This window comes from Leuciscus leuciscus (assembly GCF_965113295.1).
Source record: "Leuciscus leuciscus genome assembly, chromosome: 4".
NCBI lineage: Eukaryota > Metazoa > Chordata > Actinopteri > Cypriniformes > Leuciscidae > Leuciscus > Leuciscus leuciscus.
The window spans coordinates 8,054,272-8,067,914 of record NC_138728.1 but is presented as its reverse complement, the minus strand read 5'-3'; the positions used below and the strand labels follow the sequence as shown (position 1 = coordinate 8,067,914).

Sequence of the window (13,643 nt, the reverse complement as noted above, 5' to 3'; positions counted from 1 at the left end):
TTGAAATGTAATAAAGGAATACATTAAGCCCTATAATTTGCCATATTCCATGCTGTTATTAAAGTAAATGGGGGAACATCAATAGGCTACTGAAATTCGATGTTTTTTTTCACTGTTATATTATTGTTATAACTATAGTATGTGTATAATGAAAATGTATTAAAAAGGCAACGTATATATATATATTTAATTTTTTTAATTTTTTTTGAATTTTTTAATTTTATTTGTGGTCTCTGACTTTTGGATCAAACTGTTACGCATACAAATAGCAAATAAGGAATATGTACAGTCAGCCTTTATAAGCGCTTCAGGTTGATCATAAATGGGTTTACTTTGCTATAATGTGGGCTCACTATAGGCCTACGTTGTCCCGCTTTTTATACAGCTACTTACAAAATAAATAAACAAAATGTTTGAAGAATATATAAGGATAATTTAATCATTTTGAAACAATTTAAAGTATTTTATTAGAACATACGCTGAACTATACGAGTGGCCAGTTATACTGCGTCTCTATGGACAACGGTCATTATTCAGAAATATTTGCCCGATGAATGACGCAATTGACCAATTAAAATCTATTATTTCAGAGAGCCATGTAATCTATACGAACTTGCAATAAGAGGGATGACTGTTTGCTGATGCGATTAAACAGTAGTAGCCGTAATACCGCTTTTATACAAAATATGTAAACATAATTGATACCAGCACTCTGTAATCAGAGAGTGAGATCTCTCGTTTTACAGAAGCTCTTACAGTTATCAATAAGTCGACATCTGCGCATTGAACTTAACTGAGACACTGGACGGCACACTGACACCACTATAGCCACGCCCATCGCAGTGACTCGTCCAATGGCATGAGTTTCAATCTCACTACGGTGCCAAAACTGACCGACTGCTGAAGCTGTTCGTTAAAACCGGGGAACGGCGGCGTCCGTGATCATTCATAACGGCAAGGGAGAGAACTTGAGAATCAAGCCGACAAATCAAACAGGAAGCGGAATAAAGCGGTGTTCATTCGTAGGGACTAGAAGTGCGCTTGGATATAGCATTCTCTCTTCGGCGTCTTTGTGTTCTCACTGGTTTCACTGAATGGGCAATACTGAAAGTTTTATCAGCGAGTGAGTTTCTTATCCATTCTGCGTCCCTTTCCCAAATGAACCCAACGCACTTGGAGACGGGTGGCAGGCTAAGCATGGGATTACTTTTGTGATGTGGATTGTAATAGCCTTGGAAGAAAAAATTGATCTACTTCTCAACAATGTGAGAGGACCTGCGTCCTGGATTCTCATATTTCTGGATATTCTGAAAATAATCGGCAACAGCTGAGAGACGTTATAACATATTTTCCGTGGGTCTCACGCTCTCTCAGGTGTCTGCATGCGTGTTGTGAGACCAACATGGGATTGTTGTTGCTCCTATAGGTCGGACCCCGTGTGAAGAAGCCTTTACTCATGTCTAACTTGCTTTCTGAGACCTTTACCAATGCGTTTGCTAAAGTCCGCCTATCATCGGATAGGGTTTTAAAAAGAGTTATTCGCCTTATATATTCAATCATGAACTTTGCCGTTCGCGTGCTCCAGTTATTTATTGTGACGCTTCTGTATTTTTCAGCTGTCAAGGTAAGTTTTATATCCCTATGCATGCATATAGAGTAAGACGCAGATGTATTTGTTGAATTTGAAATAGTGTTATTTCGAATGTAATGTCTGCGCCACTATATTGGACGTCCTTGTGTTTCCCCTTGCGAGGTCATTGACCATGTTTTGCCAAGCTCTTCAAATTACGTGAACAAGCCAATCTGATCATCACACATTGAGCCATTTAACACTATAGACAGGTTACAACCGGGGGAATCCAGCGATATACGCAACCCAAGTTCATTCAACTATTTGGAAGTTTGTTGTCGATTTTGGTGAAGGCCCTATCATAGCCACCTTAGTGATATTATTACGCTTTAAAGGCGCAGCTACAGTGTACAGTTCAGACGGACCGGGCACCAACATATCCGTCTTCAGGAGACCACAATATAGAGATATAAATCATTAGGTTGTGATTTCAGCCTATCTTCAGAAATTCTTCATCAAATACTCTTATTCTTGATGAAATTCATCAACAAGTGCACGTGTCTCCATAGAGCTTCTGCAAAATCTGAAGTGTGACATGTTCACAAGTCTCTAATGCAGAGTTCAAGGCCAGTTTTGATTTGAGACTAGACTCGTGACAAAAGACTATCAAGGCCAAGTCTAAGTCAAGTCTCAGATCTGTCAAGGCCAAGACTTAAGTCCCTTTTTAATATAGTTCTCTGTATACTACAGGTTAATGCCATAATTGTTGATATGTGCACTTGAGTAAAATTATAAAAAAACAAAACAAAAAAAGTTTAAATATATATATATATATATATATATATATATATATATATATATATATATATATATATACACACACACACACACACACACTCAAAATAATATTTTTTTGTGAGAGCTAACATTATTATTATTAAGAACTTTCACTTTAAAATTAAATTAGGTAATTTGTTGCATCATCCTAAAACTTGAGTAATAATGCTGTGGTGAATAACTGGTCAAACCTGTTAGGACTCTTGATTATTGATTGTGAACAAATATGTATAACTGAACACAGTCTTTAAATATTAATTTGTCAAAAATTTCTGTTGTTGTTGTTTGTTTTTTTACCACAGAGTGCCTACATACCCAGGGAGGGAGGCAAAAGCACATATGATGGTGAGTTTCTGCTTGAACTCAATGGTGTCATCCATAGACTGGACACATACAGAGCCCTCTGGTGGATGGGTTAAGGAGGGCAATGCTGTGCCTTTAATCAAACTGATACTGTATAGCTTAGGATAAATTGTTGTATTTATTAGAAGCTCACGATCCAGTATGGTTTGTATTACATCTCCAATCTCTAAATCTCCAAGGGATAATTTGGATCACGCATTGCCAAACCGCTCATTGCTCAATACCGCTCATTGCTCAATCTCTGTTAAACCTAGAGAACCAGACTACACATTATTAAATTACTATACATTTGTGCTTTTCTTCTCCATGTAAAAATAGAGACTCAAACAGCTGTGCAGAATAAACACACAGGCTAATTTGGGGTCTTTTTTAAATTTTATTTTTTTAACTAGGTCGAGTGCAACACAAGGAATGAACATGATTTAAATGGACACCCCTGTCAGTCACAATTTCCTAGAAGGGCTCTCTGATTTTCAAACAGTGTTGGCCATGAAAAAATTGTGCAACTCTTGGCCAAAAAGGTCCAACGTTTTTGGCAAACAAACAACCAAGTAACTGATTTTCCTCTTTTTTTCTCTTACTTGCAGTGGTGCCATTCATGGAGGTGTATAACAAGTCACTTTGTCGTCCTCGGGAGGTGCTGGTGGAAATTCAACAGGAATACCCTGATGACATAGAGCATATCTTCATACCGTCCTGTGTGGTTCTCACCCGCTGTGCTGGGTGCTGCAATGATGAGATGATGGAATGCACCCCCACCGTCACATACAACATTACCTTGGAGGTCAGAGACCCCTAACTTCCAGACTGTTGCTCTCTTTTACTCTCCCTTTTCTCCCACTATCTGTCTGAATCTTGTTAAGTCTACTTTTTGGAAACCCTACACTCCTCTACTGTCTCCCACACTCAAACCCTTTATCTCTCTCTTTTTGGCCAAGCTAGCAGGGTTTCTTCGGAATGAGAGTAGCCAATTTTTAGGTAGTGTTGAATGTAGCTTTTACTTAAAGGGATAGTTCACCCAAAAATTAAAATTGTCATCATTTTACTCACCATTTATGAGTTTCTTTTCCTCTGTTAAACACAAAAGAAGATATTTTAAAGAATGTTGGTAATCAGACAGTTGACGGTAGCCATTGACTTCCATAGTATTTTTTTTCCTACTATGGAAGTCAATGGCTGCTACCATCAACTGTCTGATTACCAACATTCTTTAAAATATCTTCTTTTGTGATAACAAAAGTTACATTTTTTACCGAACTGTCCCTTTAACAATAACACTGTCTTATATGTCTATGATGTGGTGTTTTAATGTTTGTTATTGCTTTTTTCCTGTAGATTAAAAGATTGAAACCACTCCGTCATCAAGGTGACTTTTTCATGAGTTTTGCAGAACACAGTGAATGCCAGTGTCGGTAAGAATCCTCATTTCTACTCTCATACATACATATAGCTACCTAAATGTGGACAAATAATTTCTTACCCATGAAAGAAAACCTTTTCCATTTAAAAGAAAAAAGAGTTTTGTTAGTTTTTTTTACTTTTGAAGACTTTACTATAAGGATGCTTGTCTCTAGAGGAAGGCTATCAATTTCAGCTAACTTTTGGGGACACTTCTTTATGCCATCTATTATCTGCTCTATAATTGTATTAATATAACTGAGGGGTGTTAGTGGATGTTTGTCTGTTCTGTTTTGTGCTCACAACAAACACGTTCACTTAGGTAATGTCTCGCTCTTTTTGTTGCTCTTTCAGGCAGAAAAAAAATCTTCCAGAGAAAAGAGAAAAGTGAGTGACATTGTTCTTGTGTTTGTGTGTATGTGTGTATGTGTGTGTGCTTTTGCTCTCGCATTATTTTGTCATTTTACCCTCCATCATTCTTGCATTCATTCTTGTTTCCTAATCTCTCTGCCTTTATCTCAGTCACTCTTATCTCCAGCTAGGTGTATTCCTTCTTGTTTTCCTTTTCTCCCTGATCCTTCATCTAAGCTTGTTGCTTTTCATGTTATATAAAGCCATAAAATCTGATTGTGAGAGAACAGTGGAACTCCTCACTGTTGTTTTTAAATACATGGTATGAGGTAACAGGTGATTTAGATCTTGAAAATCGTTAGTTGCACCATTGTCAAACTAAAGCTAAACTAAAACTAGGACTGGGTGATGTAATGTATGCATGATATCTTTGCTGGCAATATAAATGCAAACAACATTGTAAATATCTCATGACAATCAGGGAATTTTGTGATCACTTCTGATTCAACAATTTGTTTATCACTCAAAAGTATACAAATGAATATGTCTTGTTATACATATACATACTTTCTAAATGTTTTTCATTTAGTGAAATAAATAACAACACTTTAAAAAAAAAGCCTTTTTAAGCTATATTGCCCAGCCCTAGCACAAGTCCAGAACTACTGCTTTTGTTAATCCAGCCTTCTTCAGATGAACTGAGATACTCTCTGACCCTTACACCATTATCTGATCTCACTTCCTTTTTGATGTCTTCATGTCGTTGCACGTTGCTCTCTCAAGTGTAAATTCAGCCCCTCAGGTGTGTGAAGAGCTGCGTGAACAGGTGTGCGAGTTTCGCCCTCTAGTTCAGTGCCCTCGCCCTACATTCATCCTACCGTCGGCTAAGCTCTGCTTTATGATTTGAGGTTCATTGAGGTAACAGAGATTTGTCATCTCTGAAGTGTTTTTACGTCCGGCGATAAGATAATGTTTTCAGCGTTTGTTTATGAGCCCGTTTCCACTCCTCAGAGATACTGCAGCGGTCAGTCAACCCCCTCTCTGATGCCTCCCTCTCACCAGAGAATGTGGGCCGAAGTGTTTGAAAGTTTACTGAAGTTGAGGGTGTTGATCTTGTGGCTGATGTGTTATGGGTCAGAGGTTATCTCTAGGGGTTTAAAAAGTTTAAATGCTTTCTGGTTCTGGGAAACAAGTGGCCCAGAGGCTGTTCTACGACAGAGCACCGTATCCACAGACACTGATGACAATGATTGAATCTGATCTATGAAAAGAATGAATGTAATCGTAGAGAATAACCAGCCTGATTTGTCAGCTGTGTATAACAGCAAATTCAACTTTATAGTCCTGACGTTCTTTTTAAAGAGCTTCAGCTTCCTATCGTTTGTAAGAGACTCCTATGAAATGATTTATTAAATTATTATACAAATTGCATATGTCGGCCACCCTGCTCTCTGCTTATTTTCATAGAGCATTGAAAAACCCATTTTGGTCGACCACTAATGCAAATAACCTTAAAGAGATCGCAGCACATCAGTTTGTACTCTGATTGCGAGATAAGGGAAAGTTCACATTCTTGCTGCCTGACGTGTCTGACGTGATATGCCAGGATTCTCAGCTATCTGAAAGATAAATGTACGTGTATGTCGCTAATACTGAGTGTTGATTTGCTGATTGATCAGTATTGTCATTATAATGAAAGAGAACTTTTGACGGTTTCCGTTAGACTTCACTAACATGAGAGTCAAATCTCGCCAGTAGACTTTGAGCTTTCAGCTTTGGCTCAGTTTGAATCAGTTTGTCTGTGTTTTGCATCAGCCAGGAATCCTGCTAACATTAGTGATGCTTTTGAAGATTTAATGCCTTGTTTATTTATTGAAACTTCTTCGTGAGAGAGATTCTGAAGTATTGGCGAATTTTCCCAGAGCCTGGCTGGCTTTTTATTTAAAATTCATGTCTCACGCCCCTGGAGTTTGCTGTCGTGTCAGGCACTAATACAAGAATAAGAAGAGAAAGATGTGTTTTAGTGGGACATGTTTACTGATGTTTCCATCTGGATCATTTTAGCACTACGTTCACTGCAATCTGACTGTGTGGATGATCTTTTGCAACAACTCCGATTCAGTTTTTGTTTTTCGATGTTCTTCTTTGTTTGTCATGTTCCCCTTTTCCAGAAAACCCCGGAAGGGCAAAGGCCAAAAGCGAAAGAGAAAGAAAAACCGTGAAAAAAAGCGGGATTTGTACGTCACCTCTGCGTTCGCCTCCTCTCACCTGCACCTGAGTGTGGCACTCTTGGTCGTCAAATTAATTTGGGAGGAGATTTTATGCCTCCTTTAATCAGTGTATTTCTGTCGGACGGTGTTAATTGCCATTAATCCATCAACTCCTCTGCCATTTAATTAAAACTGACCATGCCACAAAACCACATGCTCGATCTCTTCTCTCACAGAGCTTGCCTTACTAATGCAGAAGCACATGCTAAAACTATTAACATAAACAACGTTTGGCCAAATTGTTTATGAATTGTTTTCGTAAAAGGTACAAACCAGTAGAGTGCAACAGTGACTGTCCACTTTTATAGTCAAAAGTTTTCCCATTCAGTCTCCTTAGGCATCTTCGGTAAAGCGTTCTAAGCCTTTAACCAAACCATTCAACTCAATGAATCATAGGAATACAACCTTTGATTTGAACAAAGCAAGTATTTGGAAAAAAGTAATCTCTTATGAGAGAATCTACTATTCATTCCATGCAGCGTTGTGAATGATGTAATCCAAACAAGAGCCACAATACACTAACAAGTCTGACAAGTCATAAATTGTAGGCATAAAGCAAAATGTATACAGACGATACAATTTGACATGAGGTTTTTATTGCAAAGTAATGACATATATTGGTTGTGGTTATGAAAACCACTTGGATTTTGTCATTAGCAGTGCTTTATGGGAATGGACAGTCAGTGGCCTCAGAAGCAACCTAGCAAAACGAGATTTGTTCTCATTTCCAAGGTTGGTTCTCACGTTCTCTTATCGGAGGATCTTGCTTAATGATTGTGAGTAGTGCAGAACTTCATGGTAATTCAGAAATGAAAAATTGCAAAAGCACCATCGCTTAACTTCCTCTGAGCTCATGGTAGGTCTGTCTGTTTTTCAATGGGGGAAATGAATGGGATTTCTATTTCTGGAGTCGTACAGTTGCGCTCTATAGTTTGTGCCACAGGACCTAATAAATAAATCAAGCTCTATGATTGGAGGAGGTGAGCAGTGGGGAGGTAGCCGACATAAAAACTCACCTGACCCACTCCGCATGGCTTTCTGTTGATGGTACTACTAATTTGTCACAATAATTCTGTTGGAATCATAACCTTGTTTGTGCCGCTTTCTGTTTTTGAAATTTGAATTATTGTTCTCACATTTTTTCATTGTATTATGACCATCATCCTCACATTGTTCTGTCCTCTCTGACTTATGAGAAGGATTGTGTGAGATGATTTAAATTTTTTTTATTCATTGCTGTGAGTTTTGTTTTGTCATGCTGAGTGAGCTCTGCCGCACAGCATTACAAAAGTCAAATAGCCTGTTTACTTTGGTGTTTCTCCCAGTAATTGGAAAGTGAAATGTATTTCAAAGAAATGCGTACATGAGGACAGTCTGCTCCTGTGAGACTGATGCTTTTGAGGTCAGTATTTTTCTGAGGGCTGGGGTTTGGGTTTTCATATTAAAATAAATAAATAAATAAATTAGATTTAAGGCCTGTCGAGACAAAGACCATGAAAGTATGTTTTTTGTTTGCACCACAACTATTCACATTGAATTTATGACATTCTCTGAGAAGGTTTGGATGTAAAATCTTATTGTGACTTAATACTAAGAACATCATTGAGATGTGGTGCTCATGTAGGTATAAATCTGACATTTCCCTAACACAGTCCTTTTTCCTCACAATATTCCTGTCAAGAAAGTGGCCAAAGCACATAAATGGGTAAACTATAAGTCTTGTGCATGTTTTTCATGCCAGTCGTTCTTTGTGTAAATAGGCCTTTACACTGTTGTGATTTAAAGTCAGGTCAGGGTTAAATGTAGAATTTAGAATGTGGTTTTGATAAGCCTGTCCTCTGAGCAATATTGGCTTCAAACAAGGTCAGTTGGCACAAATGCGTGTGAATCTTCCTCATGGAGTCCATCATTTCGTACTGTACATGTGTCCTGATGACCCTGATCCAACACTACAAGAAGCAATAAACTGAAACACTGGATTCTTATGCACTGTTCTCTCTCTGCCTTTTATTCCAGTATGCTTTTCTAAAATGGAAAGAGTGAAAAGTTTTTCTTGTTTTCTTGCATCAACTGAGCTTGCAGGTGCATGGCCACATCCTGCCTATAACTTCAGCTATTTACACTCTACAAAACCCCCTCGGACCCTCAGAAGGGGCGAAACCGTGGTACCAGACCAGGGTGGCTCATAAAGTGTACTGCTTGACTCACTGAGTGCCTGTGTGTGTATGTTTGGGTGAAAGTGTTTAATAATGGCCATTACTATGTGTCAGCAGTAATCTCCCCAATCCTTCTCCTTTTCTCTCATTCTCTCGCTTTTCAGTAGTCAGTGTGAGCCTTGCTGTTCTACATGCTCTGAAAGGAGAAGAAGGTTGTTTGTTCAAGACCCCGAGACGTGTCAGTGCTCCTGTAAACACTCTGAAGCCGACTGCAGGTCTAGACAACTAGAACTCAACGAAAGGACCTGCAGGTGTGTTTGTAAATCTACACTCTTTTTGTGTGTGTATCTACACATGTTAGTGCAAGACTGGCCTTCCTGTTTTTGTATTGTTATAAACATCCCTTGACAAAAGATGTGTTTAAAGCAATAGTTCAGTCAGAGATCAAGTGAATTCTGTCATCATTTACTCATCGTCACATTGTATCAAACCCTATGACATTTTTACTTCGGTAGAAGACAAATGGTGATCTTTGGCAGAATGTTCATTGGTCTGGTAAACGTTGCATCTTGGTAAATCGGAGTACAGTTTGAGACATTGATGCATCTCTTCTGAAAATGAGCCTTTGTTTGGCAAGAACCTTGAGCAAAGGCTTAATATTCTTCCTGTCTAGCACAAAACAATTGAGATGTTATAGAGATTTCATTTGTGATTTTTCTACTTACTTTCCCAGATGTGACAAACCAAGGAGGTGAACCGAACAGATTTCAGAATGGACTCTGACATGAAGGAATATTTCTCCAATAATTCACAGCACTTTGAACTTTCAGCTTTGAACTTTGGTCTCATTTTTCCATCACGGAGATATTGAGAGAATGAAGTGAAGGGGTTGGGAGAGGTGGGGGGTTAATAGTCAATGAAATGCTCTGTCTGTATATTTTCATGATTTTCATGTGTGTATTAAGCGAACCGAGAGACTGAAATCACAGGATTTGATTTGCTGCTAAAGGGTCTTCGCAAAAGACCTACGTAAACGTTTCTGATCTTGGCTGGCGTGCGTAAAGTCGTACTCAAAGTCGTACTCAGCGAAACACATCACTGGATTTGGGTCTGCTGTGCAGTTTTTCATGTGAATCTAAATGTAAACGAGCGCAAACAAAACATTTGGAGGACTGCAAAACTGCGTCAGCGTCCACTACACGCTGTGGAATCATTCCTCCAAGTACGTGAACACTGAGCACAATGCGTGTGTTTTTAGAGATGGACAAATGACTGGAGTTTTGATGGTAGACCGAACTGATTCTGCCGTTGGAATGTCACACAGTGATGCCATGGAAACCTGCTGGCCGCTGTGGTAAATGTTTGCACCAGAGCTCTGACCTTGACGAGGCAAACTCAAGAGGATTTTGGTCATATTCACTCCTTAAAGGGATATTCATTCTTTGACATGTTTGGAAACCACTTTGAATAGATTGTGTGATTTAGATTCCATGCTTTCACACTACTGGGGATTTAAAGGGATAGTTCACCCAAAAATGAAAATTCTGTCATTATTTACTCACCCTGATGTCGTTCCAAACCAGTAAGACTATCGTTCATCTTCGGAACACAAATTAAGATCTTTTTGAGCTTTCTGTCCCTCCATTGACAGCGACGCAACTGACCCTTTGACGCTTCAAAAAGTTCTTAAAGAGATCGTAAAACGAATCCCATGAATAGAGTGGTTTAGTCAAAAATTTCTGAAGAGTTTCAAGTGCTTTATTTGATGAACAGATTTAATTTAGTCTTTTATTCACATTTAAACATTGTGGAGGGACAGAAAGCTCTCAGATTTCATCAAAAAGATCTTCATTTGTGTTCCGAAGATGAACGAAAGTCTTACGGGTTTGGAACAACATGAGGGCGAATAAATGATGACAAAATGAATTATTTTGGGGTGAACTATCCCTTTAAGATGACAATTCTGTGCTAGGTTTTTTGTTGTCGTTCAGCTAGTCTTGGAATTTTAGTCCAAATCTATTCCCCCAAACAATTCAGTAATTTATGATTATTATATTTTTTTTTTAGAATATTTTCAGTATTCTATCTCTTTGTATTTAATTTGACCTATTTATGTGCAGTGTTATGTTAAGATGGATCTTCTTGTCCTTTTTTCGTCTGCAAAGCTCCATGGCTGTCTGGAGAAAAAAAAAAAAAGCTTTTCATCCTGTTTTATTTTCCGTAGATGAACAGAGAAACATTCCTATAACTGATCAGTGAGTTATGTTGCCAACTGCCTTGACTTTGCCGCCTTACTGCAGATGTGTGTGTGTGCCGTGTGATCTCTAACAACTGTGTAAATGTGATTTCGTGTGTATACGAGGCTAGTGTTTGTGTGCGTGTATGGGTGAGTACGTTTGGCGAAACCGTCCTGACGAAACCGTCTTGATGTCAGTGTGACATACGTATTGAATAACAATATAGCAGCCAAATGTAAATATAGGCCAAACTCGTGTCACCATTTACTTCTACTATAATAAGATCTAACAAGCTGAAACAGTATGCTCAAATGTGGTCTGGTTTGATTGGAGTTTTACAGTTTAAACATTATTTATTTACTCTATGTAAATATTTGGATATTAACATCTTTTTGTGTCTGTGTAATGTAGTACAGCATATTTATTTTCAAATTATATTGCCCTTTTTCTATAAAAGTTTGTTTGAAAACTTTCACAGTTTTGATGCGTCTGTACTGTACGATAACGTGAAAACACATGAAAATCATAATCTTGATTCATTTATGATTCCAGAAGCATCATTGCCATTCAGGAGCATGTATGATATTAATTCTTGTAAACTTTTGACTTTTACTTTTTGTGGACTAATCGCCTTCCGCAAATAACCTGAAAACTTTCATCAAAGAATTGGTCCCAAAGAAAACAGGTGTATGATGCTCCTGCATGTCTCGATTGTATACGTACATACTGTACCGTATTGCATTGGCCACATCCCATTTATCAGCATTTTCGGCTTCCTGTTGTTGGGTTTAACGTCAGGAAACTTTTCAATGACGCTGTTCTAAATCACTGAAATGACGTTCATACCGAGCTGCAGGTGAAGCGACATGCTAAAATGATATTCATGTTCACTTTTACATTTATCTTTTACTATAGTTCACTCCATCTCCGCACGAACAGTATTGCCTGCATTCCTGGAATAATTCCCAAATTTCATGAAACATGCTTTAACATTTTTGTAACAACTTTATGCACTTTAAAAAAAGTGTTATTTGAAATGTATATCAGTGTTAGGCCTTATAACAATGCTTGATTTTTGTATTTGTTTTAGATGTTGCCTAGAAGTTGCATCACTTACAGATTCCACTTTAAAGTGATATTTTTGTCCAGAATGTGTCCAGTTCATCCTCGGAGCACATTTCGTAGGAATGTTTTGGTTTGTTAAACTATAAAACATACAAATGTTAAACTAGCCATTACCATTCCAGACACTTCCCATATGTCTTGCTAAACCTGAGCCCACTGGTCCATGTGATCATCAGAAAGGCAGCCATCAGTAGATCAGTGCTAATGAGGCTTAGGTTTAAGAGTAGTTTGTGGAACTTTGCGTGTTTGTTTTGAAACAGCTGATTTTAGCCTGAGCGGCGCTCCACTAACACTAGATTAGCCAATATGTTTGACATAATATGACCACGTGAAGCACTTAAGAGCAGCAGTTTAACACTACCTATGAAATATAAGATAATCCTCAGTCTCCCCCCACCTGCACAGGCCCCTCAGCTGCTTAAATACCCCAGGAATGTTGTAAGTGACTTAATCTTTGATTAGAGGAGGAATTTTGGGGTGGCAGGTTCTCGTCTCCGGTGCAAATCATCATGGTGTTGGATCTGCCAGTGAACTTTACCCCATCAGTTTAACTTAGAGTTAATAGCATGAACCGGGAAGATTGTAGGTTTAAATCCCAGATATTTCATGAATTTCTGCCAGGAAATGGCCATGTTTCCTTGACTTGTAACTGATATAATTGACTGGATATTCCACTTAGTACCACTGTTTAAAATATTTAACTTAACACAAAATTAATTTAATATATATATATATATATTTTTTATTTAGCCAATTTGCATGTCCTCGTTCATCACTGACTGTTATTTTTGAAGGTTTATTCAGAATCAGATTCCACCTTAATTGAAATTAAAATCATGTATTGTCTATGTACTTTCTGGTAATGTGCAACATTTGTATTTCCCCTCAATTTTCATTTAGCCTGGTTATGCAGTGAAATTTCCCCCTTTTTCATTTTTCACACAGTGCGTCAGTATTTAAAGGGATAGTTCACCCACATTTTTTTAATTCTGTTATCATTTACTCACACTCAAGTTGTTTCAAACCTATATAAAATTTTTTCTTCTGCTGAACACAAAAGAAGATATTTTGAAGAATGTCAGTAACCAAACAGTTTTTGGTCCCTATTGACTTCCATAGTACCCCCCCCCCCCCCCCCCCCCCCATATTCTTCAAAATATTTTCTTTTGTATTCAGCAGAAGAAATTCATACAGGTTTGGAAAATCCCTTTCAGTATAATAAACATATGTTCTGTGGTGTGGTGTAACTTGTGCTCTTTCATATGCAGTGCTTCCATTACTAATCCACTATCAGTTCAAATATGCACTCTAAACTTACTGTGACAGGGTTGAAATC

At 38.0% G+C, this 13,643-nt stretch overlaps 1 protein-coding gene across 4 annotated transcripts; it reads left to right on the top strand.

Annotated features, from left to right (window-relative positions):
• Positions 1-861: 861 nt before the first annotated feature.
• Positions 862-11,655, top strand: vegfab (vascular endothelial growth factor Ab). 4 transcript variants are annotated; one of them, XM_082168075.1, is made up of 8 exons: positions 862-1,624; positions 2,710-2,752; positions 3,358-3,554; positions 4,106-4,182; positions 4,523-4,555; positions 6,691-6,756; positions 9,113-9,256; positions 9,679-11,655. In XM_082168075.1, the coding sequence occupies exons 1-8, from the start codon at positions 1,457-1,459 to the stop codon at positions 9,698-9,700; spliced, it is 750 nt and encodes a 249-aa protein (XP_082024201.1). In that variant the 5' UTR covers positions 862-1,456; the 3' UTR covers positions 9,701-11,655. The 4 variants fall into 4 exon arrangements, with proteins under 4 accessions (XP_082024201.1, XP_082024200.1, XP_082024203.1 ...); XM_082168074.1 differs by having other exon boundaries at positions 9,110-9,256; XM_082168077.1 differs by lacking the exon at positions 6,691-6,756 and having other exon boundaries at positions 863-1,624.
• Positions 11,656-13,643: the final 1,988 nt, after the last annotated feature.